The sequence below is a fragment of the Culex quinquefasciatus genome, chromosome 1 (genome assembly GCF_015732765.1).
Source record: "Culex quinquefasciatus strain JHB chromosome 1, VPISU_Cqui_1.0_pri_paternal, whole genome shotgun sequence".
In the NCBI taxonomy this organism is placed as follows: domain Eukaryota; kingdom Metazoa; phylum Arthropoda; class Insecta; order Diptera; family Culicidae; genus Culex; species Culex quinquefasciatus.
The window spans coordinates 129,069,248-129,093,133 of record NC_051861.1 but is presented as its reverse complement, the minus strand read 5'-3'; the positions used below and the strand labels follow the sequence as shown (position 1 = coordinate 129,093,133).

Here is a 23,886-nt window from a genome sequence, read left to right as displayed (position 1 = left end):
CAACCTCATTGTTCGATGATTTCAGAGCACGTGGTTTCCAATTCATATGAATTATATAAGGCTTTCTAGTCAGAAATTTACCAACACATTTAAAGTATGTTTACATGACAGCTGGACGTTTGTTTGCATCAGGTTTCCTATCTCTTTCTAGCAAAAGTTTTTTGTCATGCGACTTCTAGCTGGTTTTTTTGACTGACCGCCCGATATGCCATCCAACATACTTCGCAGGGCTATGACAGCTACAGCTCGATCATAGAGTTATCTAAGCCCGTGCTCACGCACACTAGCACACCATTTGTTTTGCTGGCTGGTACAAATTTTAACCTCACTTTTTTCGTGTACGTACACGCAATACATGCGCACGTAGATAACTCTATTGTTTGCATCAGGGCACTGTGACGAGGAGTTCATCATTTTTGAGTTAAATTATATTTTTTTCACTGGGTCTAGAAAGCCTTATAAGGGAGCGTTCTTTTATTACGTAACGCAGTATGGGGGGAGGGGGGGTCGGAGGCCGTGTTACGCTCCATACAAAATTTTTGAAATTTGTATGGAAATTTTGTTACGAGGGGGGGGGGGAGGGGGTCTAAAAGTCCGATTTTTCGCGTTACGTAATAAAAGAACGCTCCCTAAGGTAAAGCGGTTTTCTAGCTGTCTTAAAAATAGTTAGCCCGAAACTCGAATTTTATATAGAGATTTTCAGAAACGTGTAAAATTCACATTTTTGACATAGGACTATGTCTCTACTTACTATATTGGGGGGCCAGTTCAGAAATTCGATCCAAAGCGTCACTTTTAAGCAAGGGCATTTCAGTGAGAAACTCTGGGAGTAACTCGGAGTAACTCTGAGTTTTTCAGCTTCCTCCCGAGTTTTTCAATTCCCACCCGATTGTCGATACCTTGGTAAATGCAACCATGACTACAAGCTTGCGCCACACTGTTTACTGTTGTTGACTGTTTACATGTTTTTACCGGAGAATTATTTTTTTGTTGTTGTCGAAAGACCACTTCTGCCGAGACTTCTGCCGCCGGAGACCGTGCCTCTCTGCCCAGTGCAGTGTCCGTTTGACGTTTCGGTATCCTCGATTTTGGTGGTGTTGTCTGGCGGCAATGTCCTGCTCAGAAAAACCACGGAGAAGAAGTCACTACGGCCGGGTCAGGCGCCCGCGTCCGTTGGTGGTGTGCGGAGGTTGTTTCCGAGCCTGGGCCAGATTTTTGTTTCAGTTTTTCCGTCTCCCCTGCCCGGGAATCCGTACAAACATGCATCCTGTAGGATCTGAGGCCGTATCTGAGCTTGAAGAATTACACGGGCAATCGACGAGTGTGGGCTAGTTCTGTAAATTCAACCAAGTGTTAGCGCACGGCGGCCTGCGCATCGAGGTTAACCAGATGCAGAAGGCGACGGACTGCTTAAGTACGCCTGTATTTGCCACGCTGGTACAGAATCCGCGGATTTGGGAATCGGCTTTGCTAATCGGTTGGAATTGGCGATAAATGTACTCAAATATTTATTTTTGAAATTGTAAATTTCAGTCTAGCTGCTTGCACAGAACGAGTTTGTAATATGAATATGTGTTGTATGTTTCTCCTAACAAGACAAGTAAATAAAATACGCATTGTTTGAAAGAATTAGTTTATTTCATATTTTCATAACACTAAAACTTGCACACGAAGTGGCTCCTTGGCTACCCTGGAATCGCGTGTTGGTGGAAACGACGAGGAATAAGCCTTTTAGGAGGGTTTGAGTCTCGGGACCGGAAGCATTGTGTGCCGGATGTTGTAGCGGTTGCTGTCTTGCTCTTATTTCTTCAGCACACAAACACGGTTGTTGATCTTATTCTGGGCGACTTGCTCCGGAAACGGGTTACATAGCTTGGGCAACGTTATCTCGGGGTCGAAGATGCGGTTGTGTTCGGGCTCAGGCGCAGCTCAATCTAAAGATGGACAGGTGGTTACAAGTACTTTGTGCAGGGGAGGTGGTTTAACGGTTACTTCTCTCGGGACACACCTGGCAGTGGACCTTCGCGACGCACTTGGCCACTTTAGGAGGGGCCATTTGTGACCGGAAAGCCTTTTTCCAGCAACTATTCTCTGGAGTTTTTCCGCGATAGAACGGCGTGATTCCCCGGACGTTTTTCCTCAAAATAAACAAACCCCTAGCAACGACACACACACTTTTTTCAAACACAAGGTTGATCTATGTAGGTGGGAATGGTGAAAAGCAACCGGAGTAACTCGGAGGAACATTGAGAAACTCTCGTTACTCTGGGCAAAATTGAGGAACTCTTTTGCTCACTGAAATGCCCTTGCTTTTAAGCGTTAAAAAAGGGGACATTTTGAACGCTTATATCTTTTTTCCCTGTGAATCAATCCAGACGGTTGGACCACCAATCGAAAGAGAAAGACTTCAGCTATTGTTTAACTGCATAGATAGTTTGACTAAACATAGTTAAAGCACTTAAAACATGCAATCAAAATGAGTAATTTTTCAGTACAAATCGGACAGATTACCAATCAGAGCGAGCGTATGCATTCGAGACCGCGCCCCTTTTGTGCCGTTCTCCGGCTGTGCCGCTATTTAAGCAGAAAATTTCGCAAAAGCAAGTCACTTTGGAACGAGCACTCGAACTGTGCACGTCGGGCCGGCGCGGAGCAGCAGCAACAGCAGCGGCCAATAGAAGACGAAGACCAGCAACCAGAAGGAAGAACCACCAGCAGCAGAAGGAGGAAATTGGCCATTTCGACAGTAGTGGCCACAACCTGGAGTGGCCGGTGCCCTCAAAGCAGGTTCCCTCGGGGCCCGGGGGAACTTTTACAGAACCATACGAGTTGTGGCAATATGGGTATCAAAATTCATGGTTTTTGATACTGAACATAATAATGGCCATTTCGACAGTAGTGGCCACAACCTGGAGTGGCCGCTGATCTCAAAGCAGGTTCCCCCGGGGCCCGGGGGAACTTTTACAGAACCATACGAGTTGTGGCAATATGGGTATCAAAATTCATGCTTTTTGATACTGAACATAAAAATGGCCATTTCGACAGTAGTGGCCACAACCTGGAGTGGCCGGTGCCCTCAAAGAAGATTCCCCCGGGGCTTGGGGGGACATTTACAGAAACATACGAGTTGTGGCAATATGGGTATCAAAATTCATGCTTTTTTTATACTGAACATAATAATGGCCATTTCGCAGTAGTGGCCACAACCTGGAGTGGCCGGTGCCCTCAAAGAAGGTTCCCTCGGGGCTTGGGGGGACATTTACAGAACCATACGAGTTGTGGCAATATGGGTATCAAAATTCATGGTTTTTGATACTAAACATAATAATGGACATTTCGACAGTAGTGGCCACAATCTAGAGTGGCCGGTGATCTCAAAGCAGGTTCCCCCGGGGCCTCGAGGGTCTTTTACAGAACCATACGAGTTGTGGCAATATGGGTATCAAAATTCATGGTTTTTGATACTGAACATGAAAATTGACATTTCGACAGTAGTGGCCACAACCTGGAGTTGCCGGTGCCCTCATGGAGGGTTCCCTCGGGGCTTGGGGGGACATTTACAGAACCATACGAGTTGTGGCAATATGGGTATCAAAATTCATGGTTTTTGATACTAAACATAATAATGGACATTTCGACAGTAGTGGCCACAATCTAGAGTGGCCGGTGATCTCAAAGCAGGTTCCCCCGGGGCCTCGAGGGTCTTTTACAGAACCATACGAGTTGTGGCAATATGGGTATCAAAATTCATGCTTTTTGATACTGAACATAAAAATGGCCAATTCGACAGTGGTGGCCAAAACCAGGAGTGGCCGATGCCCTCAAAGAAGGTTCCCTCGGGGCTTGGGGGGACATTTACAGAACCATACGAGTTGTGGCAATATGGGTATCAAAATTCATGGTTTTTGATACTAAACATAATAATGGACATTTCGACAGTAGTGGCCACAATCTAGAGTGGCCGGTGATCTCAAAGCAGGTTCCCCCGGGGCCTCGAGGGTCTTTTACAGAACCATACGAGTTGTGGCAATATGGGTATCAAAATTCATGCTTTTTGATACTGAACATAAAAATGGCCATTTCGACAGTGGTGGCCAAAACCAGGAGTGGCCGATGCCCTCAAAGAAGGTTCCCCCGGGGCCTGGGGGGACATTTACAGAAACATACGAGTTGTGGCAATATGGGTATCAAAATTCATGCTTTTTGATACTGAACATAATAATGGCCATTTCGACAGTAGTGGCCACAACCTGGAGTGGCCGGTGCCATCAAAGAAGGTTCCCCCGGGGCTTGGGGGGACATTTACAGAACCATACGAGTTGTGGCAATATGGGTATCAAAATTCATGGTTTTTGATACTAAACATAATAATGGACATTTCGACAGTAGTGGCCACAATCTAGAGTGGCCGGTGATCTCAAAGCAGGTTCCCCCGGGGCCTCGAGGGTCTTTTACAGAACCATACGAGTTGTGGCAATATGGGTATCAAAATTCATGGTTTTTGATACTGAACATGAAAATTGACATTTCGACAGTAGTGGCCACAACCTGGAGTTGCCGGTGCCCTCATGGAGGGTTCACCTTGGGAGAACATTTATGACAATTTTGCCGACAAATCTATGAAACAAAATAAAATAATCTTATTCCAGATTTCACTAGCAATCCAACAACACATTCAAATTGTTTGGTCCTATGTCTTTCGGTTATGTCTCTGACATACCATCTTGAACTTTTTTGGAAAAATTTCACTGGATTTTATCCCGTCTTAATTATTTCTCTACAACCCAACCCCGTCTTTAGACGGGCTTAAAAATCGCAAACATTTTTAAGCTATTTTTGATGTTTAAAGAGCATTGGAAATAAGAATTCTTATTTTTTTGAAAATTATAGAGTTGTTTGACTTGTTTTATGCGACTTTGCCAATGTTTAAACAAAATAATTGTTTTAGGGGTCAACTTTGGCTGTCCTTTTACCCTTTTTGTAGTGTCCCAAACTATGCCTCTACGCATTTTTTTTACAATTTAAATGATTATGGTGCCATTCAAGAGCAGAAAATATGAAAAACAAGCAAAATATTGAAAAAGTGACTTTAAAAACATGACAAAATAAGAAAGGCAAAATGTAATGATGGGATCTGGTAGAATAGGCCAAATACTACAAAAAAAAAAGAAAAGCAAAGATTAAATAAACAAGATAAATGCAGATTTAAATAATAAAAAAAAAAAACATAAAACAGGAGAAGTAAAGTTTTTCGTAGAACAAAAGTTGACCTCCTGTACACGGAAAAAATAAAAAAAAATGCGGGTTATAAATCTGGGCAGTAGAGCGATATCTAATTGATTTACCAACCGTGGTTACGTGATTTTGACAGCTGTTCTGACTAGGGATCGTGCATAAATCTAAACACGTGAACTTTAAATTTCAAAACTAGCAGAATTCTACTTCTACTTCAGAGTGCTACTGTCCCTAGGGTAACAATAAAAAATGGGAAATTTTGGAAAATCCAAGGGTCCACCCCTGGATCGATTCCTTTGGCAAAATTAACCCTCTAACGCTCAGATCTTTTAACCCGTTTAAAAAATAGTAAATGTGTAGACTTTGGTCCAATATCTGAGGGACTTGAGATAGTTTAACTTTGGCCCACAACAAAACTTGAAATAAAATTTGCAATATTTTGCTTAGTTCCATTTCTAGTGATTTTTTTTAGACTTTTACGCCATTTTTGATTTTTTTTAGACTTTTACGGCATTTTTGCATAGGGACGTGGCGTTACATCGTGCTGCCATCTGGTGTTTTGAAGTGCAAGAGTGGAAAAGTGCTGAGTCATCGTCTATCTCGCACAGCAAAATAAAGTCGATAAAGTAGTCGCTTTTAATAGAGAAAACGTGGTCTAAACATAGCGACGCCATCCCGCTATTGACAGTTGCCAAAATTGTGAAGAACAAAGCAATCCACTTCAACGACCTCCGGGTCTTTTGTGGACTCTGTTGCAAGTTTCTGCTCATTTCTAAGCGTCCAAAGGTTATGTGGGGTGAGTCACCCAAAACTTCTTTTACGCAAATGGACCGACATTTTACTTCCCCATCCGATAAAAGACCAGGAGGATAAGGCGGGAATCGAACCCGCGCCCCATACCAATTTAGGGATCGGCAGCCAAAGCCGCTAACCACCGCGCCACGAGGCCCTCGAAATTGTATGAATATTTATAATGATGTAAATGGCTATGTCAATAGAACAAAATTTGAGCAAATGAAAAATTAAATCCTTTTCTTTTCAATTTTCAACTTTTCAATAGAACGAATCCGTCGATGTAAACTAAACGTGAACTGTCACTAGAGCAAGTGGGTTCCGGAGGCTGTGCTACGCTCCATACATTTTATTTAAAATTTGTATGGAAATTTTGTTGCAGGCCAAGGGTGCATGATACTGATGATACTCGTCGGTTGACAACACCCAGGCGAGGAACATCCCGGAAGGAGCCCAACTACATCCGTAGTGCTGTTTGGACAAAACAGCATGGCTCTGGTTCCTTGCAAGTGTCCTATTTTCTTACCTCCACGTTGGCTTGGTTTAGTCATCATGATGACAAGGTGTAACCTAGCTGGTGGCCTGTGGAAACGACTCGTAAACCTTTGACCAGCGAGGGTCAGAGTAGAGACGGCTAGAAGAAAGGGGCGCGTCAATGTGGGAAAGGGAAGTAATTTGTGATTGTAGACGGTATTGTTTTGATTCGCAGTATGTTGAGTCAACTGCTGTGGATGTACCTGAAACATCGCACAACGGGGTTTCTCTTCTCTTCATTCTCAGCTACCACTTATCTTCTGTTTATTTTGTTTCACTGATTTGCTAACGCGGCTTCTGTTTACTATCCTCCGTTTGATTTCGATTTTACTTATTTGATTCTCTTATTTCTCAACGCTTTTTCACTCTATTTTACCAATTGATGCTGCTGTATCAAACTGTCTTCTTTCCCTTAATTTGGCAGCGATGTCAATTTTGTGCCTTTCTTTATTTATCTATTTGAATAATTTCTCATCTTCCCTGTAAGTTGCCCTCAATAAATCTAAGCTTGTTTGTTACCTCTATTTATTAACTATTGTTAATTTCTTTATCTACTTCATAAATTATTATCTTTCTTTTATTATTGATTCTTTACATAGTATATTTCCTTCACTGTCCATTGTTTTGAAACTTCACCTTTTTCTTAAGCAAGTGAGGTTCGAGCCCTTACTCAATTTATGGAATGATTAAAGGATTAACACAAATATTACTATTGTACTTTTGAAAAACTTTTTAAAAATGCTTAGGACCAAAATATTGTAACAAAACACCGCGACAGAAGAAATAGCAACATATTAACACGACTCAACAATAGGGAAAATTTCAGAAGAAAACAATACACAGTAAATAACAATTAGTTTTTTAATTCAAACTAAAAATATAACAGTTTTTGCTTTAATGAAAGTTGTTAGGCACACTTTAAATGGTTAGGCGCTTATACTTACATCAAACCCTACGTAATGTACCACCCCCGGCCGAGTTAAAATGCGTAACCGGAAAAGAAGGTGTGCATGCCTGGCACGAACACTCAAAGCGTGTTCTAGCGTGCTGCTCGTACTGACTCAGAGCAAGGGTGAGATGTAGGTGTAAGGGCAGTGCGTGTTCGTCGGGAACCTAGTGCATAAGATCGGTCAAGGCCCGTTCTTACACTGAAAATTGCGAAAAAAAAAAAATTGCGAATTTGTATGGAAATTTTGTTACAAGGTAGTCTAAAAAAAATGCATTACGTAATAAAGTAACGCTTCCTTAGGGGTTTGGATTGTAAACCGATTAAAATCGGCTTCGTTTCAACTAATGCAAGCGACTTTGAGCTTTTGATGCTCAGTTCAGATTAAATTTCATTATTGTTAAAACTTTCCGGAAAAAATCTTTGTGGTTTCGAGAAGCTGGTAATTTCATATCCGAAATCTGGTGGCCACCCTGCTATACATTGAAACATCACAAAGGTTAGAAAGGCCAAGCCTACTATGTAAAGTTTAACACAGAGATAACTCGTTGAATTGGGTCCTAAAATTAAGCCTAAATTTGTGATATTATTGGAGACAACGATAAAGCTTATTTTTCTCAGAAGAATTACCCTTTGAACGACCGCAAAGGATTTTAAATTGATTTTTAATTCAATTTTTCAAAATTAACTTCACGGCCCTTCTTGACAGAAAAGGTCCTACTTGACAGCTCGTTCCAAGGGGGACATATTTGATCCATCGAATAAAATTTGGCTTGTAATTTTTTTTATTTTTAAAATATAAATATAAATAAAATTAAAAAAATGATCTGAAATGGTTTTTGATCGTGTTTTTTACCGTTGTACATAAAAATTGACATAGGGCTTTAGTACCCAATTGGATTGAGTTTGTGCATGGATGTTCAAACAACAACACAAAGATTGTTTACTTTTTGCTCTTTTGTCTGACAGTCTTGGTCTGACAGATTTGGTCTGACAGCTTTATCATGGATTTTGGTCTGGTCTAGGCGAGGGATAGGACACAGCACCTTCCTGGAGCTACCATGATATTAAGTTTTGCTGGTCCCAGATCATCTGGGACGAGACATTGTATTTCCGCAAATGTCCTGGGCTACAACGCTGTGACTCACTCAGCGTATTTTTAAACTGTTACCTTTACATATAAGACTAGTCAGCACTTAAGAGAATGATCAATGTTTTAGGTTCTTCTCAACCCTCTGGCACCACTGTAAATGGCTAGAACGTTTGACAGTCACCAAAATCTCGAAGAGCCCACGTAGTAGTATTAGTGAAGAGCCCACATTGTTTATCGTGGGCTCTTCACTAATACTACTGCGTGGGCTCTGTGAGTGTAGCAGTATTGGTGTTGTTTGTTTGTTTACACCAAATCTTCAAGAAACATCACTTTTTGTGTGTGCAAATATGTTACGAAAAAAGATGAAAACTGTTGCTTCCGATTGACCGGTAAGATTTGCTGGGTAGTACTGAACCGGGGACTGGCCAAGTCCCACTGTTGATCTTTCCGAACAACTCGCTGCAATCTCCGGCAGGGCGTAACCGACCAAGTGCAGAAACATCCGTGATTCCAGTGATTGTGGCGGAGCTGGTCTTTCCGAGCATCCTTCGATAACCTTCTCCGTGGACTGGCCCACTCCCGCTGTCGCACAGGGAATCGAAGGAATCGCGTGCTTGTGTAGAATCCGACCTTTTGTGGACTCACAAGAAAACTCATCGCGAAGTGGTCCGAATAAATCTGAACTTTGAACTTGCAAAACCGTCTTCATCGCCACTTCGCGGGGAATTTATCCATAGTCTCTGGCGGATAGGGTCCTTCGGGAACTTGTGTTTGGAAATCCGTCCCGTGCCGTTATTTTTCCATGGAAATCATTTCAACATTATGAAATTATACCTTTGTTTACCACGCGGTTTGTTTATTTTCAATTTTTGACAGCAAATGCGTTCTTCATCTTCTTTGTTGTCTTCATGTTTGCGTCGAACATTTAGGTTTCATAAACATGGCCGTCGTGACAGAGGGCTGGTTCTTCTACTAAACAAGTTTGCCATTCGGCTTAGAAAATTTTGCTTTGCATCACCCTAACGAGTACAATCTTTCACACTGGGGCTTCTCTCACATTCCAAAACAGAGAAGAAACGTCAAAATGTTGAAGGACCGTTCACTTTTCTTCTCGTCCGCTGTGCGGCTGCAGTTGGTGTTGCTGGCTAATATTTTCCAGCTGTGCGATCTCTGAACCGACTCAACTCAATACAACAGACGAAGGTGGTGAAACAACCAAAACACACACGACCAGCAGCGAAAAAAACCTTCAGAGTTGGTGGCGCAAGAGTCGGAAGAAGACGACGAAGAAACCTCAAGGGAGAAAGTGACGTGTTTTTCTTTCGAGTAGTGACTGCCACCACCAGCCAGTTGTTATGTGCGACGCGAAATAAACAAGAGTTTGGGCTTAGTTCTGGGTGCAGAAAAAAAAACGGTTCCTAAGCTGTGGAGAGAGAAGGGGCCCGACAATGGCGACCCCGGAGAAAGATAACTGTTCCTCGTCGTCGCATTACGCACTGCACGTAGCGCTGCAGACGATGAAGGAACGATGCCAAAGCCTTCAGAAGCGTTTGTGTACGGTAGAGGAGGAAAATCTTGCGCTGCGGATGGCCCAGTCGAGTATTCAGCCGAGTACGGGGCTGTCCGGGGCGGAGACGGCCATCGAGCGACGAGTTTCGAACCAGACCGAGCTGGAAGTGCTTCGCGAGAAGGTTTCCGAGCTGTCGCGACAGAAGATCCAGCTGATGGACCATATTTCGATGGTGGCCGCTGAGAATCGACAGCTGTGGAGTCGACTGTCCAAGCTGACTAAAGATAGCCAGACAGGTGAGGTCGATGCTGGTATTATGGGCAGGTTGAAGGACTCGGCTGGTGGAGGTTCGCAAAACTTGATCCGATCGAAGACATTCACCAAAAACGCTCCCAATCCGAAGCTGCGCGATCCAAGGTTGCCACGAGAGGGTGCCGATGGGTCGTCCTCGTCAGACGAGATGAACCTGGACCTGGAGGACGTTTCGCTGCTCAACAAGTGCGGCTTCATTGACAGTGCTGGTCCCGGGGGTGAAATGGGCTTCTTGCAGCAGGACGGTGATGAAGGGGTGCTGATGTTCGACGTGGAGACCAACCCCGATGCCAAGCGGTGCACCGAAGGGTTGCTCGAGATCCAGAAGGAACTGCTGCGACAGCAAACCGTGCTAAGGGTCGCACTAGGGAAACTGCAACTTAAGCAAGGTAATGAAGGTGGAGTCGTGTTCCGGACAAGGGTACTAACAATTTACTTTCCCCTCTAAAACAAACAGAAACCTGCCAATCCTGCAGGAACCGAAAAGGAGATGCCAAACCCCAAATGGTGGATAAAACTGTGGAAGTGGGTAACGACCTTCCCGCACAGAACCTGACAGCAGCCGAAGCCGGTCCGGAAGATCTTCCCCTGCCGGAGGTGCCAAAGCCCGCCGCTACGGTCCAACCTGCGGCAACGGAAATGGAGGCCACGACGCTCAAGTACGTCAACATTCTGCAGGAGAAGATCAAGGCGGACGCGCTGGACAAGATGTGCCCGATGTGCGGCAAGATCTACGTCAAGAACGTACCGTTCGATGATTTCCAAGAGCACGTCGAGTCGCACTTTATCGACGCCGACAACGAGCTCGACCTGAGCCTGGACCGGACGTACGAGTACATCTCGCAGACCGTGGGCAACTTTTGACCGGACGCCGAACCGAGACGGATCTACTTCTTTAGCGAACTTTGAGCGGCGCTGGGAACGAAACAAAACAGGAAATGAGAGGTTTTAACCCGTGTTAAGTAAGAGTAAGAGCACTGATTTTTATTAAAAAATGGTTTGGAAAGCAAAAGTAAGTATTGTTGAGTGAGCGATGCTAAGTGAAACGTATTCATAAATTACTGTCACGACTGTACTGCTCCAAAACAGAGTTTCAGTACTTAGTGCGCGGCATATTTAATCAAATCAAAAAGTAAATATTTACTCCTAGCTCTCGGTGCACGCACCTGTAAACATTACAAGTCCATGTTGATTGCATCCTATGTAGCCTTCTAGTTTACGCGGTATTAACTAATAAATTACTTCTGATGAAGATCATTCCTGCAAATAAACAGGTTCGCTCGAAATTGGTGGAAGTAGGACGAAAGAAAGCATGGGATTTCTTGATAGACGGTGCGGGATACTCAGTGTTTCTTGTAGCTAATTATTTTTATCCTTGCAGGTATTGGAACGCAAACTTCGATGAATTTATTCTGATGTACGACAACATAGGATCGAGGTTCCGGTAATCACTTGTTATATAAATGCAAATTTATATGTCGGAATTTCAAAGGAAAGTCGTAGTGAGTTCCAGAAGTTATAACATAAACATGGTGAATTCATTCTGATGTACGACAACATAGAATCGAGGTTCCAGTAATCACTAGTGATATAAATTGAGTGCCACAGGCAGGAATTTCAAAGGTCATGGAGTAGCAGTGAATACCAGAAGTTTCAACATAAACATTGTGAATACATTCTAATGTACGACAACATAGGATTCCAGCTATCTCTAAAAGGATCAGCTTGTTGAGATCACATAGAATCGGATCATAGTTCGAGATCATCTTGCAGAACGTATCAACCATCGTCAGTACTCGCATTGACCACACATAAGATCTACCATGATTATCGCCGAATGACTTCACGCATCATCAGTCAACAAAACCTCAAGTAACAAACAAAATGCTGAAATCATCAACCGAGTGAGCCCACAGTCACTGGATACCTCCATTTCTGCTGATGGCTGCAAACGACGCAAATAAGCGATAAGCGGAAACGCGCGCGCTGCAACGAATGCACAGCGCTTGAAGACTTAAAATGCAAACTTGGCATGAATAATCCATTCAGCGAGCGACCAAACGTCTTCGTCAGCCCATCGTCATGCACTCTATCGATTGAATCGTCTCCTTCCGAACGATGATTTGATGAGCCGAGCCGATGGCTGCCATTTGGCGTTAGAACCAAAAAAAAGCGTATGCACCCCCTCCCTCAATCGAGTAATCTCGCACACCAATGAGAACGAGACAGCGCGCGCACTACCTAACTGCGTTCAAGAGAGAGAGCACGACGAGACGAGATGTCACCCGCTGACGATTATCAGCGCGGCCGACCGCTCAGGATATGCCGTGAATTGCGCGTCCGAATTGGGAGCGTGACATTGAAAGCGGAGCGTGACGTTGCATCGCTTGCTTGGGTGCGAAGGTGATTTGTTTTGTCACACACGGACGACATAATCTGTCTGTTTGGATGCGCGTAGGACGATGACGACGTCCCCGGCGACAATGACGGCGCGATGATGGATGACGCGCAACAGAGCGTGAGCGAGCGGAGACGTCACGCGTGCGTTTGTCACGCGTCACACGGGCAGCGTTCAATCGGCACGTAGGATATGCGCGCGGCATCCAGATTTGTTTGGGACCTGACCGTTTTCGGGTGGCTACGTGCTAGCTTTTTTTTGGAGATCCCGGTGCAACTGGGCGCAACACATTGAATCGAGTTGAGGAGCCGAGTCGCATCATCGCTGCACAGTCATCGGCACTGTCAGGCTTTGAGAGGGTGTCATTTGCGTCGTCGATGACAAGCAATCATTATTAGTGATACACACGCCATCAGCGGTGGCAGCAGCAGTAGCAGAAGGTGGCAGTGGGCGAAAACGAACCGAAGACTGTGAAGCGCGCGGGGGAAGAACAACGGTCAGCGGGACAGGACAGGGAAAGAGAGCATCAGCCAAAAAGCAACAGCAGCAGCAGTGTAGAATCGTCGCAGCTAAAAGCACACACATCGAGCCAGGGTATCCTGAGTAGCAGCAGCAGCAAGCACAGTCAGGTGAAGAGTTCTAGTCAAACACATACAACGAGACAAGAGGAGAGATATCCCCTCGACGACGACGACGACGACGGTAGTGCCATAAGACGTGCGATCAACGGGACACGGCGGGACAACAAGCAGCAGCAGCAGTAGTCGCAAGGAGCGAAAGTGAATTTGGTGTGTAACGTATCAGGAACCCAGTGCTCTGGTGACAGAGAAATCCTATTGGAAGGAAGAAAGCCAGCAGTCCTCGCACACACAGCCAGCCAAAAACAAGAGTATCCCTTTTCTAGTGCGTGAAGCCTAGTTACACAGTGAACGTGAAGCAATAGTTCAGAGTTTCAGTGTTGGTCGTAGTGTCCATTCGGAAGAAGCGGTTCTCAAGATGATGATGGTATGTATAGATTCAAAGTTCGACCATTTTTCCCAACATTCAATGGCATCCGAAAGCGAAAAATAAATCCAGTGATATATCCATCCACCCATTATCTAATGGAACAAAGACCGCCTCGGCCTATCAAACATTTATCAGTTCCAAATTACAAAGAGAGAAAGAAAAAAAAACAGTGAGCAAGGATTACACCCGATTCCGTCGGAAATTTTTGATTGAAGTTTCTTGAGCCTCTTCTTCGTCTCCCTATCAATGCAAATAAAACAAATGGGATTCTTGTGCCTTCGTTTTTACCCTGTGTTTCTCCGCGTTCTTTCCCTCTATACCTTTCCTTTCTTTCCACCAGATTCATTCTCCTCGTCCTTTTCCCTCCTCCCATTCACCACCGCCGAGCGCTCTGTTTGTGTGCAGAAATCACACAGTGTGTGTGTGTGTGTTGGTGCTTTTCCATTGAGCCCCCCTGTGTTTGTCGCTTTGTGGTTGTATGCGTTGCAAATGTGTTGCGCGCTCACCCCGAGTGCCGCTCTTGGCCTTACCAAATAAAAGCAAATGGCAGCGGGACTCGAAATCGGGTTTTGCTTGGTGAGAAAAATTACTTTGTGTCAGCATTTTTAGCATTTTTTGATAATTTTACAGATTTTTTCGTGTGAAGCTTATCATTACCTGTTTTTTGAAGTAATGTTCCGTCTAAATCTAGTTGGCGCGGTATTTTTTCACCACCCCCAATGCGAACGAGGTGGAAAGAGGGGAGCCAAAGAATCCACACATTTCATTCGTGTTAGTGAAAGGGGTTGCCTTTGGTGGTATTGGTGTGGCCACCAGCGATGCGGTTTTCAAAAAGCATCGTTTTTTGTTTGTTTCTGCTTGCAAACACCCTACTTGGCCGCAGAAAAGCTCCGATGAACAGGCAGGGCACTGATTAATTTTTCAAGTGGCTTTACGAGCTATTAAGTAATGAGGGGAGAGTCACCGGGGCCCATTTTCAGGAATAGTTTCCCTCTTTTTTCCTGGGTTGCTTCGGTGAGGAATGTGGTGGCGGCGGCCAGTTGCAGAAAATGTTACGCAGTAGGAATGAAGGTTTTCAGGGCAGGGTTGCCAAACATGAGTTTAATTTAATGTTTAGTATTTTTTTATGATTGCAATACATTCGGTAACACTTGAAACTTAAAGCAGCCAGCCCTACTGCGTTGCGTTTACCGCAGAGATAATTCTGTGAATGGGTTACATTTCACAGAATATTCAAGGAAAGATGTAAGATATTCAGGGAAAGATGCATGCCGTACCGGGTGTGTAAAAGATCTTTTAACTCTTTTAAATGTTATTTATATTAAATTATATAAAGCTGAATCTTAACAATAAAACACGCTGGCAACACTGCTCAAGAAGCGCTTTTTATTTTGATGATCCATGCTTTTTCCCTGCTCCTCTTCCCATTCTATGCATCTTTTACCACACACAGAAAAAAACGGCGGTTGAGTAGTTAGTTAAAAACCACACAAGCTTATAGTTTCACTACTACAAACCGAGCGTCGCGTCTTGGTGCAAAAGTTTGTCGTTTTTACGCCATCACACAACTATGCTGGCCAAATACACTCATCATTTTTGCGGTCGGTCGGAGGGAACCCTACAAGTGCAGCTCCCGCGAAAACTATAACAAATGTGTGGAGCTGCTCCACCACCACCACCACCACCAAAGTCTCGTGTCTTGCTGTCTCTGTCTAGCCTCATAAACATCTATGCAATATCTCTCTATCTCTCACTAGTCGGCGTGTGGTGGTGGTGGGTGGCGGTTGGCGGTGGTAGTAGTGTTGGTGGCCACCCGACCACGTTGGGGTTTCCACACTACACAAACTATAACAATAATAATAATAAAATATACATGCAACAACTGCGGAGGCCCCGGCGTTTTCTATAAATGTTGTAAAATGACGCACGGAAAAGTCTGGCGTCGCGACGCTCGCGCGCGGTTTTTGGCGGGAAAGCTCCCCGAAAAGCATCGCGGCAGGCGGCGGCGACGACGACGCGCACTTGCATAGAAATTGTTTATAAACAAATCTCATGGCCCGTCGGAGGAGGGGGTCGGATTAGGGCCGGCAGGACGGGGAGGGTGGGAAGACGAGAAGGAAACGAAAGCGTGTTATGTTTTTGTTCGCGGCACGCGGTTTTTTCACGTGTCGTCAGCGAATATTGCGCGCGAAAAAAAATAAGCAACGAGCATGTTTATGTTTTGGCGCGGCCATCATCAATCAGCATGTGACATAGATTCAAAATGGAGTCATCTGTCATTGTTGCAATCAGTGGTGAATTTGCGATGGGATTATGTTTTAACGCGATTTAGCCAGTTGTTCAAGGCCCAGATTTTAATGAGCTTTAACCCCAGCTAGGGTGGGTACAGACCCCCCCCCCCCCTCCTTCCTTTTTGCAAGAAACACACAAACACACCGATATAGCCGATGTAGGCACGCACACCCCGGGGATCCTGCTCTGCTGGAACACCCTGTTGGGCCCGTTTGAAACAAAGAACCATTAAAATGCGATCGATTTGTGTCGGTCAAGTCCTTCTCGGGGTTGGAGTGGGAAAGAGGGGGGCGGGGGGTCACATCCTGGACAACTATCGAAAGGACGACCTGGTGAAGTGGAATCATGTTTGTATTGGTGAGAGTGAGTGGGCTATTTTGAGGGGGGTTTGGGTTGACCAGCAAAAACAACAACAGCAGCAGCAGGTGTGTGTGTTTATAAGGTGTAGTTGTGCGAAAATGGGACACACCAGACACACATTCGTACTGGTTCACTGCCAAACATTTGCTATTGCTTTTAATTATCTCTCATTGTCAAGGAGTCATCCATAAACCACATGGATCTCTTTTTTGGAAATTTTAGACTACATTTCTATTGTGTAAATTTTTTTAAACGCTATTTTGATAGTTAGGATTCTGATCAGTTTTGGTTTAGTTATGAGTTATTGGTTTTATTTACAAATATAGAATATTCCAACTTCAAAGTAACTAACAAAAATAAGAAATTGACATCCAATTAGGATGTTTCTTTCTAGTTAGAATTCTAAGATAACGCTTCAACTGGTCGCAGCCTGTGACGTAACCAAGTAGGAGATATTCTCGTATGTTCGGCAGGTTAAGCACTCGCTCCTAACTCCATCCAATTTGCTGATTTTCACTATTTGAACAACTAATTTTGCAAAACTTTTGATAGAAACTTGCTTGCTCAAGTTCTGACCTGCCAACCTTAGAGGCACGCTGGAATTAAATGCTGTTCCCTTGGCTTATTCCACTTCTGAACTGTTTGTCTCTTTGATATATTTATTTTATAGTACAGTCCAGAATCGATTACGAAATGTAATTCTGGAAAATTTGGATGGAATAATCGCAAAAAAATCATTTTCGCTTGCGAACTTTTTTCACTCGTGAAAGAGAGAGAAGGCAAATCTCGCAAAAGAAAATCGCTCCCGGAATTCTCCAAGAAAATCAATCTGCTGACGATTTTTTGTGAATTTCATTATCAGCACCAAAAATATTTATTTCACTTTGTTTACACAAATTGCCCATCTATAAAATGTGACAGGTAATTTTTCGACGTGTGACGTTACATTTGCAAGTGTAGTAGTGAAAAAGATGTTCCGCCGAATAATCAAGATGATGATCTTTTTAGATTCCTTTTACCAATCATTCGTGCGCGAGAGTGGAGAGCCAAGCTCCCTTCGGATTTGTCTCTTGATGAACGTCCAAAGATTTTCTTTTGATGATGATTATTCCATCGCTGAAAACAAAATTGCGACCAGAATGGTGGTGATGAAATATTGAAAAAAAGCATTTTCTAATTTAATGGGCAATTAATTTTTTTGGTGCCTTACTTTAAATTTTAACTTACTTTCATTATTTCAATCAATTTGAAATTGAAAAGTTTATTTAAGACATTAAAAATCCTAATAAATTTTGAATGCATTTGACACAGGTTTTAATAATATTTTTTTATCAGCTGAATCAAAAGAAAGAAATCAAAGTTAGGCTCTTCAAACATTTTGCATGAAATAATTCGAAAACATGAATTTTTTTCAATTTGATTTTTAAATTGAAAAAAAAATTAAGCCGGTTAAATAATTACTACTACAACTACAAAATCATTTTATTTTTACATTTGGAAAGAGGTTCATCTTACCTCTTTTCTGGTGTAATGTAACTTTTTCAGCTTGAGAAGTGGCGAAAAATAACGTCCATCCAAAAAGTGGAAATTTATATTTTTTTAACTTGTTTTTTTCCCACCTGAAGACTTCCATCATTGTCATGATTTTTCGTTCAAAGATATAAACTTTGCGTCGCTTTCAATATTTTGACAAAATTCCTTCAACAAGTTGTTTAGAATAGTGCCCTATACATTAGGATGTAACAAAATCACACTTTTTTGTGGGCATTTCAGGGGATGATCCCCTAGGTGTACTGAGTCAGAATCCCAAATATGAGCCCGATTGGTTGCGACAGGACCTGGCGCTCCGGCTTTAAAGTTTAAATGGGATTTAACCCGTAAAATCGGCGCGTTTTGGTTATTGCCATTTTTGAGTCCTTCAACAATTTTTGGATTTTTCAAAAACCTTATGAGCTAATAGTTTGAGTTTCAGGGCACAACTTTGCCGAATACTGTGAAGAGATTTGATAATTAGTACTGCTTGTACAATGATTTGAAAGTAAAAAAACTTTTTGCCATTAATTTGTTTGATTTTTATTGGCAACACTTTCTTTGAACGCGCGCATTCAGAGCCATGCGTCGTAACTATAGCAACGAGAAAACATCCAGCGTACAACGGTCAAAGTTTGACACATGGAAAGAAAATTTGGATGTTGTGCTTATGTTTTCGATGGTGCCGGAGGATTCAATCACCGGTGCTGCTCTTTTAATCTGTCGTAGATTCCTGTATTCTATTTGGCAGTGACTCGCAGGATTTAGTTCTAAACCCACCTGGTCCTGTCATCTGGATCTGAGTCCTGGATCTTTTTCGTCTCGACCAGTTGTGGTGCTGGGGGACATGTTAGCGAACCTATGCTCGAACATAGTGCAAATGGTGTCTAATGAATTCGCAAAATATCTAGCCAGAGAACTCTGCTGTATGAAAATAGTATTTACTTATGTTGTCAATGCAATACATTAATTTGTTTATGATCGATTTTATTGGCATAACTCTGTGATTGATCACAAAGCGAGTGAAAACTCTCACTAAAATGCGTGTCTCTCGAAATATCTTCCGGAATACGGAATATTCAAAATGCATACAACATCCGTGCGTAATAAAGCGCTTTCAAGAGCCGCGTTTGTTGACACTCGAGCAAGGTTTAGAATCGGTTCTGCCTGGGCATCCAACAGAACCCTGAGAGTCACCGGAGAGCTTCTTGCAGTTCCATAAGAACTTTAGTTCTCAACAATCACAACAACAAAAGCAACAACACGACGCTTGGACAAATACATGCCGACCTGTCGCGACGCCCTGTAGCATGCGTTGCATAGTTTGCCGAAAGCGCGCCTCAAAAGCGAGTGTTGCCAGAACATGTTTTACGTTATCAGAAAAACAAGAGTAAAGATTTTGTAAATTCTGTACCATTTTTCAGAGCGCTCAAATCTCTTCGCAGTCTTCGGCAAAGTTGTACCCTGGAACACAAACTATAAGCTCATGATGTTTTTGAAAAATCCAAAAATCGTTGAAGGACTTAAAAATGGCAAAAACCAAAACGCACCGATTTTACGGGTTAAATCCCATTTAAACTTTAAAGCCGGAGCGCCAGGTCCTGTCGCAACCAATCGGGCTCATATTTGGGATTCTGACTCAGTACACCTAGGGGATCATCCCCTGAAATGCCCGCAAAAAAGTGTCATTTTGTTACATCCTACTATACATGCTGATTCCTTTTGGTAACGATTATCCCATTCCAGTTAAGGAAATCGTCATTAATCAATGATTGCCAACTAGGACGTCAATGACTGCCACAAAATTATATAAATTTTGAAGCACAATTGATTCACATCAAAAATTCCTTCAGTGGCTTCAAGATGGCAACAACCGGCACATGCTGATTCCTTTTGGTACTGAAATTCGCTAAATTGAATTTAATTCAAAATATTTTATAGGATGATCAAATTTCTTAACTTAATCATAGATTAGTACGGAATTTTGGAAACTATCCCATCGATTGTTGGGTCTGAATTTTCCAAAAAGTGTCTACATGGTTTATGGACAGCCCCATAGGTTTTTGAATGCTTTTAATATGTTACAAATTTTAGCCTGGAACTTTGGATCTCTGGCCTGAGATTTTTATAAGTAATTAAAAAAAAAATATTCTAAGCCCAATTAAACTTGTTTGCTTTAAAGTTTGTATGAGAAAACGGTCCAAAATTTATTCGGCCACTTTTCAATAAAAAGCTCGTTCAACTCTCGCTTTCTCGAACATCTTTGTGCTCTCCCTCTCTCTCTCTCGCAAACTCTCGTCGATTTCAAACTAGTCGTCCGTTCCGTTCGTCTCCCCGGATTGGGCTAAAAGAATATCTCCCTCTTTTTTGCAACCCCGATGCGGCAGGTCCAGCAGCCAGGCGCACAAAGGTTCCCGGTCCTGGCCAGGCCATTTTTCGGAATGTGCCCGCTAGGGTATGCGCATCAGTCAGATTCAAGAGAGTGAGGAGGGGATAATGAGAGTTGCGAAAATTTTCAAACCGATCTCCCCCCCCTCGTTTCATTCTGGGTAAATGTTTGAACTGCTGGACCACTTGACAAAATGCGGGGCCTCTCTGTTGTGTGCGGCCGAGTGGGTGGAATTTTCCAGGGATTTTCCGGGTGCTTTCGAAAAGGGAAGGGGGGGGGGGGGGTTCGTTCATTTTGCGTCCCGCTCTGGCCTCGGTGCGTATGCGTGTTTATCGCATCGAACCTGATTAAAAATTGATTGAACGATTAATGATGAATTGATGGTGGATCGGAGGAAGAAGGAAAGAAGAGGGGAGGGGGGGGGGTCCTTAATGATGATTGCGAAATAATAATGACCATCGATGATTGACCCAATGACGGTGCGTGGGTGAAACGATGAAAAAAGTGGACCTTCCCTAGGTAGCGACATTGCTGTTGGGTCAAATATGTTGCATGACGTGACACAATTTTGGGAAAATGGCCTTTGGGTGCGTCACGACTGTTGCAGAACAGGTGTGATAATGCAGCGTGCTTGTGAAGTGATGTTTGTTTAATTGGGTAGAAGTTAATTTGTTAAATATCATGCCAATGGTCGCAACGCTTGTTTAGACGCTATCCTACAACTTATACCTTCCCAAAAACCGTCCAACTTCAAGCAAAAACTATTTGGGGAAACCGTGGAGATTTTCCCTTATCTACTTAAAAAAGTGGAGCACCAACACATCCTGACTTCCAAATCCCATTCATTGACCCTGGTGAAATGAGCGGCCAACAATGGACAGCTGTTATGGTGTTGAGAATCCAATTCAGGTCCTGATCCTAATTATATACATGGCGAAGTTAAGTCCGTAATCCGCTAAAATGTTCGTCTTCAAGTGATGCGAACTTCGGATTATCTGATCTGGCTTGTATCTACTAAAACTAGTGTACTTTGTTAACCGTCTCCGGTAGTCTGGACTCTAGAAGAATGCAGAATAATATTTCTTTGGTAAAACCAAATCTTCCTTATCATCGTATCAAATTTAAGTTATCTCTCCCGAAGTTTACAAACAATCTCTGCCGAAAACGTGTTCGCCCATCCCAGATGTCCATTAGTTTCCATTCTTCTGCCTTAATTACTTTGGCCGTAGCCACAGCCGCAAAGTTGTTATTAACGACCATGCCAGCGATTGGGGAGGTTACGAAGCTTCAATTTATATTCCGTCATGTCTTCCTGCCCCCACTCACAACCCCTCGCTCTTGTAATTTGATATTAACCCATTTATCTACCCCTCCCCCCCTCCCCCTAATCTCCCAATAGTTATAATAGTCAATCGCAAACACGTACCAGTTGTTTTCAAGAGATAAACAACGCACACAAAGTACACAAAACCCATCCCGATGAATCATGTTCAACTTTGACCGTAGTCGCTGTCAGAAATTTCTAATCGTGACACGCACAAAAAAAAATCAAACCCAGCATGCCATGCAAACATCGTCAAAGGTGTTTGTTTGTTGTGAATGATGTGTCAAATTTCGCCAGTTTATTTGTGTCCATCTTGTTTACGAAAGACGATGTTTGTTTTTATTGTTTTGCTTTTACGGTACAATTTTGAGACAGATCACAGACATCTAAAAATAAAAATAACAATATTTTTAAATATAGTTGCCGTATGTTGCATCTCGATTCAAGGGTTTGCCATTGAACAACAACCGGAACCTTTCGCTTGTTTTGGGTTCGTCTTCTGAGAACCGGCGAGGGTGGCTGCCCCCGCCAGTAATCAATGTCAGCTGTTTTTTTTATTTGTTTTGAATAGGGTCATACAACAGCTTCCACGATGCTAATGTGTATGTATTAATAATGTATAGAATCATGTCTCGGAGCTGCGAAGTGCCCCTCGTCGTAGCCTCCACCGCCGCCGCCATCTTCCGTTCCGAGATGTCCACTGTAGCCGCAGGCGCTCTCTCGTGGAATCGATTTTGTTTTCGTTTTTTCGTGTTCCGCCCAAGATTCTATCAATCACAATCCTTCCGAGCTCGGCTTCTCGCTGCGGAGAGCTCGCACCGGAACTACGGAGAGTGCTGCGCGGCACCTCTTTTTCAGTTGTGTCAGCTGTAAACAAATCAATAAACATGCTGCTGATTCCGAGCACGGGGCCTTCTTGTATGCGTAAAAATGCTTGTTTTGGGGTACATTCACTAATTACGAGTCCATCGTAGTTGGCCGAAATCAGCCGTTTCCTTTGAATAGATCATCTCTCAGCTCTGTTGACATGGCTGGAGGAAACGACTTTCTCCATGATCTCTCTCGCTCTCCGCGTAGCACAACATTTCCGTGAAAATCCCGGAGAGAGCCATCGCACAGAGGTCAAAGCTACCCTACGCAAAGGGCAAAGTACACACGAAAGAGAGAGGGAGAACGCGAGAGCGAGCTCAGCACACCCTGTGGCCAGATCCACAGGGTCGCACGTAGGCTTCATAGGAGCGGCCTGGCCAGCCAAGCCGTCAGAACCGAAAATGACTCGGAACGGGCAAGGTGTTTCATGGCCTGGTCTTCCAAGTTCGGCGGAGTAGAACGCTTGGACGCGCTTCTGTTTTCTTCGTCGTTTGCTAATGTTTCTTATTTCATCGGTCGAAACCGTCTCCTCCGAAACCGCAAGCCCCCATGTGCCTTCTTATGTTGAGTTCGCCCGAACGAGCGCGTGTCATGTTCCTCCACCGCGCTCGTTATACAACAAACTCGCTTCGTTCCCCTTCTTTCGTTTTGACTTGTTACACTGACAACAAAATGATTCATTGCTGGTTCAAACGGCCTACTGGGATTCGATCATCATTGTCAAGATGAATCTTTGTTTTCTCCTTCAAACGTCAAGTCCAACTGCGATAAACAAATGCTCGCGTAAATTTCTGTGACTCTTCACAAAACACACAACATTCCAACTTTATTTTTCACTGTGCAAATGACGCGAGGGGATCGTGCGCCGTTGTGTGTGAAACCGGTTGGAATTGATTATATCGCATGTTGTTCGTGGTGTTCTCTTTTTACACTTTGTTCTCTTATTTTGCCGTCGATTTGCTTGGCTTGCTTCGCGCTACATAGCCTGGCTTCACCAATACACAAGTTTGTGTCAGTTGTGTGTACATAATCGAGGGAACCGAAGCGTTTCTCACCCTCCGGCGCGCACCGTTTCCCACAGCCGCCCTCCTCCTTCTTCTGCGTCGTCGTCGTTTGCTGCTTGTTATACATGGCCTGCTGCCTTTGGCTTATTGAGCGGGGTCCCGCCGTGGAACGTTTTCGCACAAAAGCGATCCGGTTGTTTTGAGTTTCCACGGGATCAAATGGGGTCCGTTTTTTCACCACGGACTTCAAATGGGAACACACACGCACACCGTGTGATTGCGCAGCGTT

The 23,886-nt window shown here is 43.6% G+C and overlaps 1 protein-coding gene and 1 long non-coding RNA gene across 2 annotated transcripts; one reads left to right on the top strand and one right to left on the bottom strand.

Annotated features, from left to right (window-relative positions):
* Positions 1 to 1,616: 1,616 nt before the first annotated feature.
* LOC119765100 lies at positions 1,617 to 2,184 on the bottom strand. The gene is made up of 2 exons (XR_005276500.1): positions 1,993 to 2,184; positions 1,617 to 1,934 (listed from the first exon to the last, which is right to left on the bottom strand). It is a non-coding gene; the product is annotated as an uncharacterized LOC119765100 (long non-coding RNA).
* A 7,484-nt stretch (positions 2,185 to 9,668) lies between these two features.
* Positions 9,669 to 11,693, top strand: LOC6047033 (protein spindle-F). Its single transcript, XM_001864107.2, has 2 exons — positions 9,669 to 10,811; positions 10,880 to 11,693. Exons 1-2 carry the CDS (start codon positions 10,049 to 10,051, stop codon positions 11,284 to 11,286), a joined length of 1,170 nt encoding a protein of 389 aa, XP_001864142.2. The 5' UTR covers positions 9,669 to 10,048; the 3' UTR covers positions 11,287 to 11,693.
* Positions 11,694 to 23,886: the final 12,193 nt, after the last annotated feature.

Excerpts from the sequence above, each read along its gene's own strand:
- LOC6047033 (XM_001864107.2), top strand. The coding sequence starts at position 10,049 with ATGGCGACCCCGGAGAAAGATAACTGTTCCTCGTCGTCGCATTACGCA. Across the intron at positions 10,812-10,879 it reads GAAACTGCAACTTAAGCAAG|AAACCTGCCAATCCTGCAGG; the intron begins GTAATGAAGGTG and ends TAAAACAAACAG.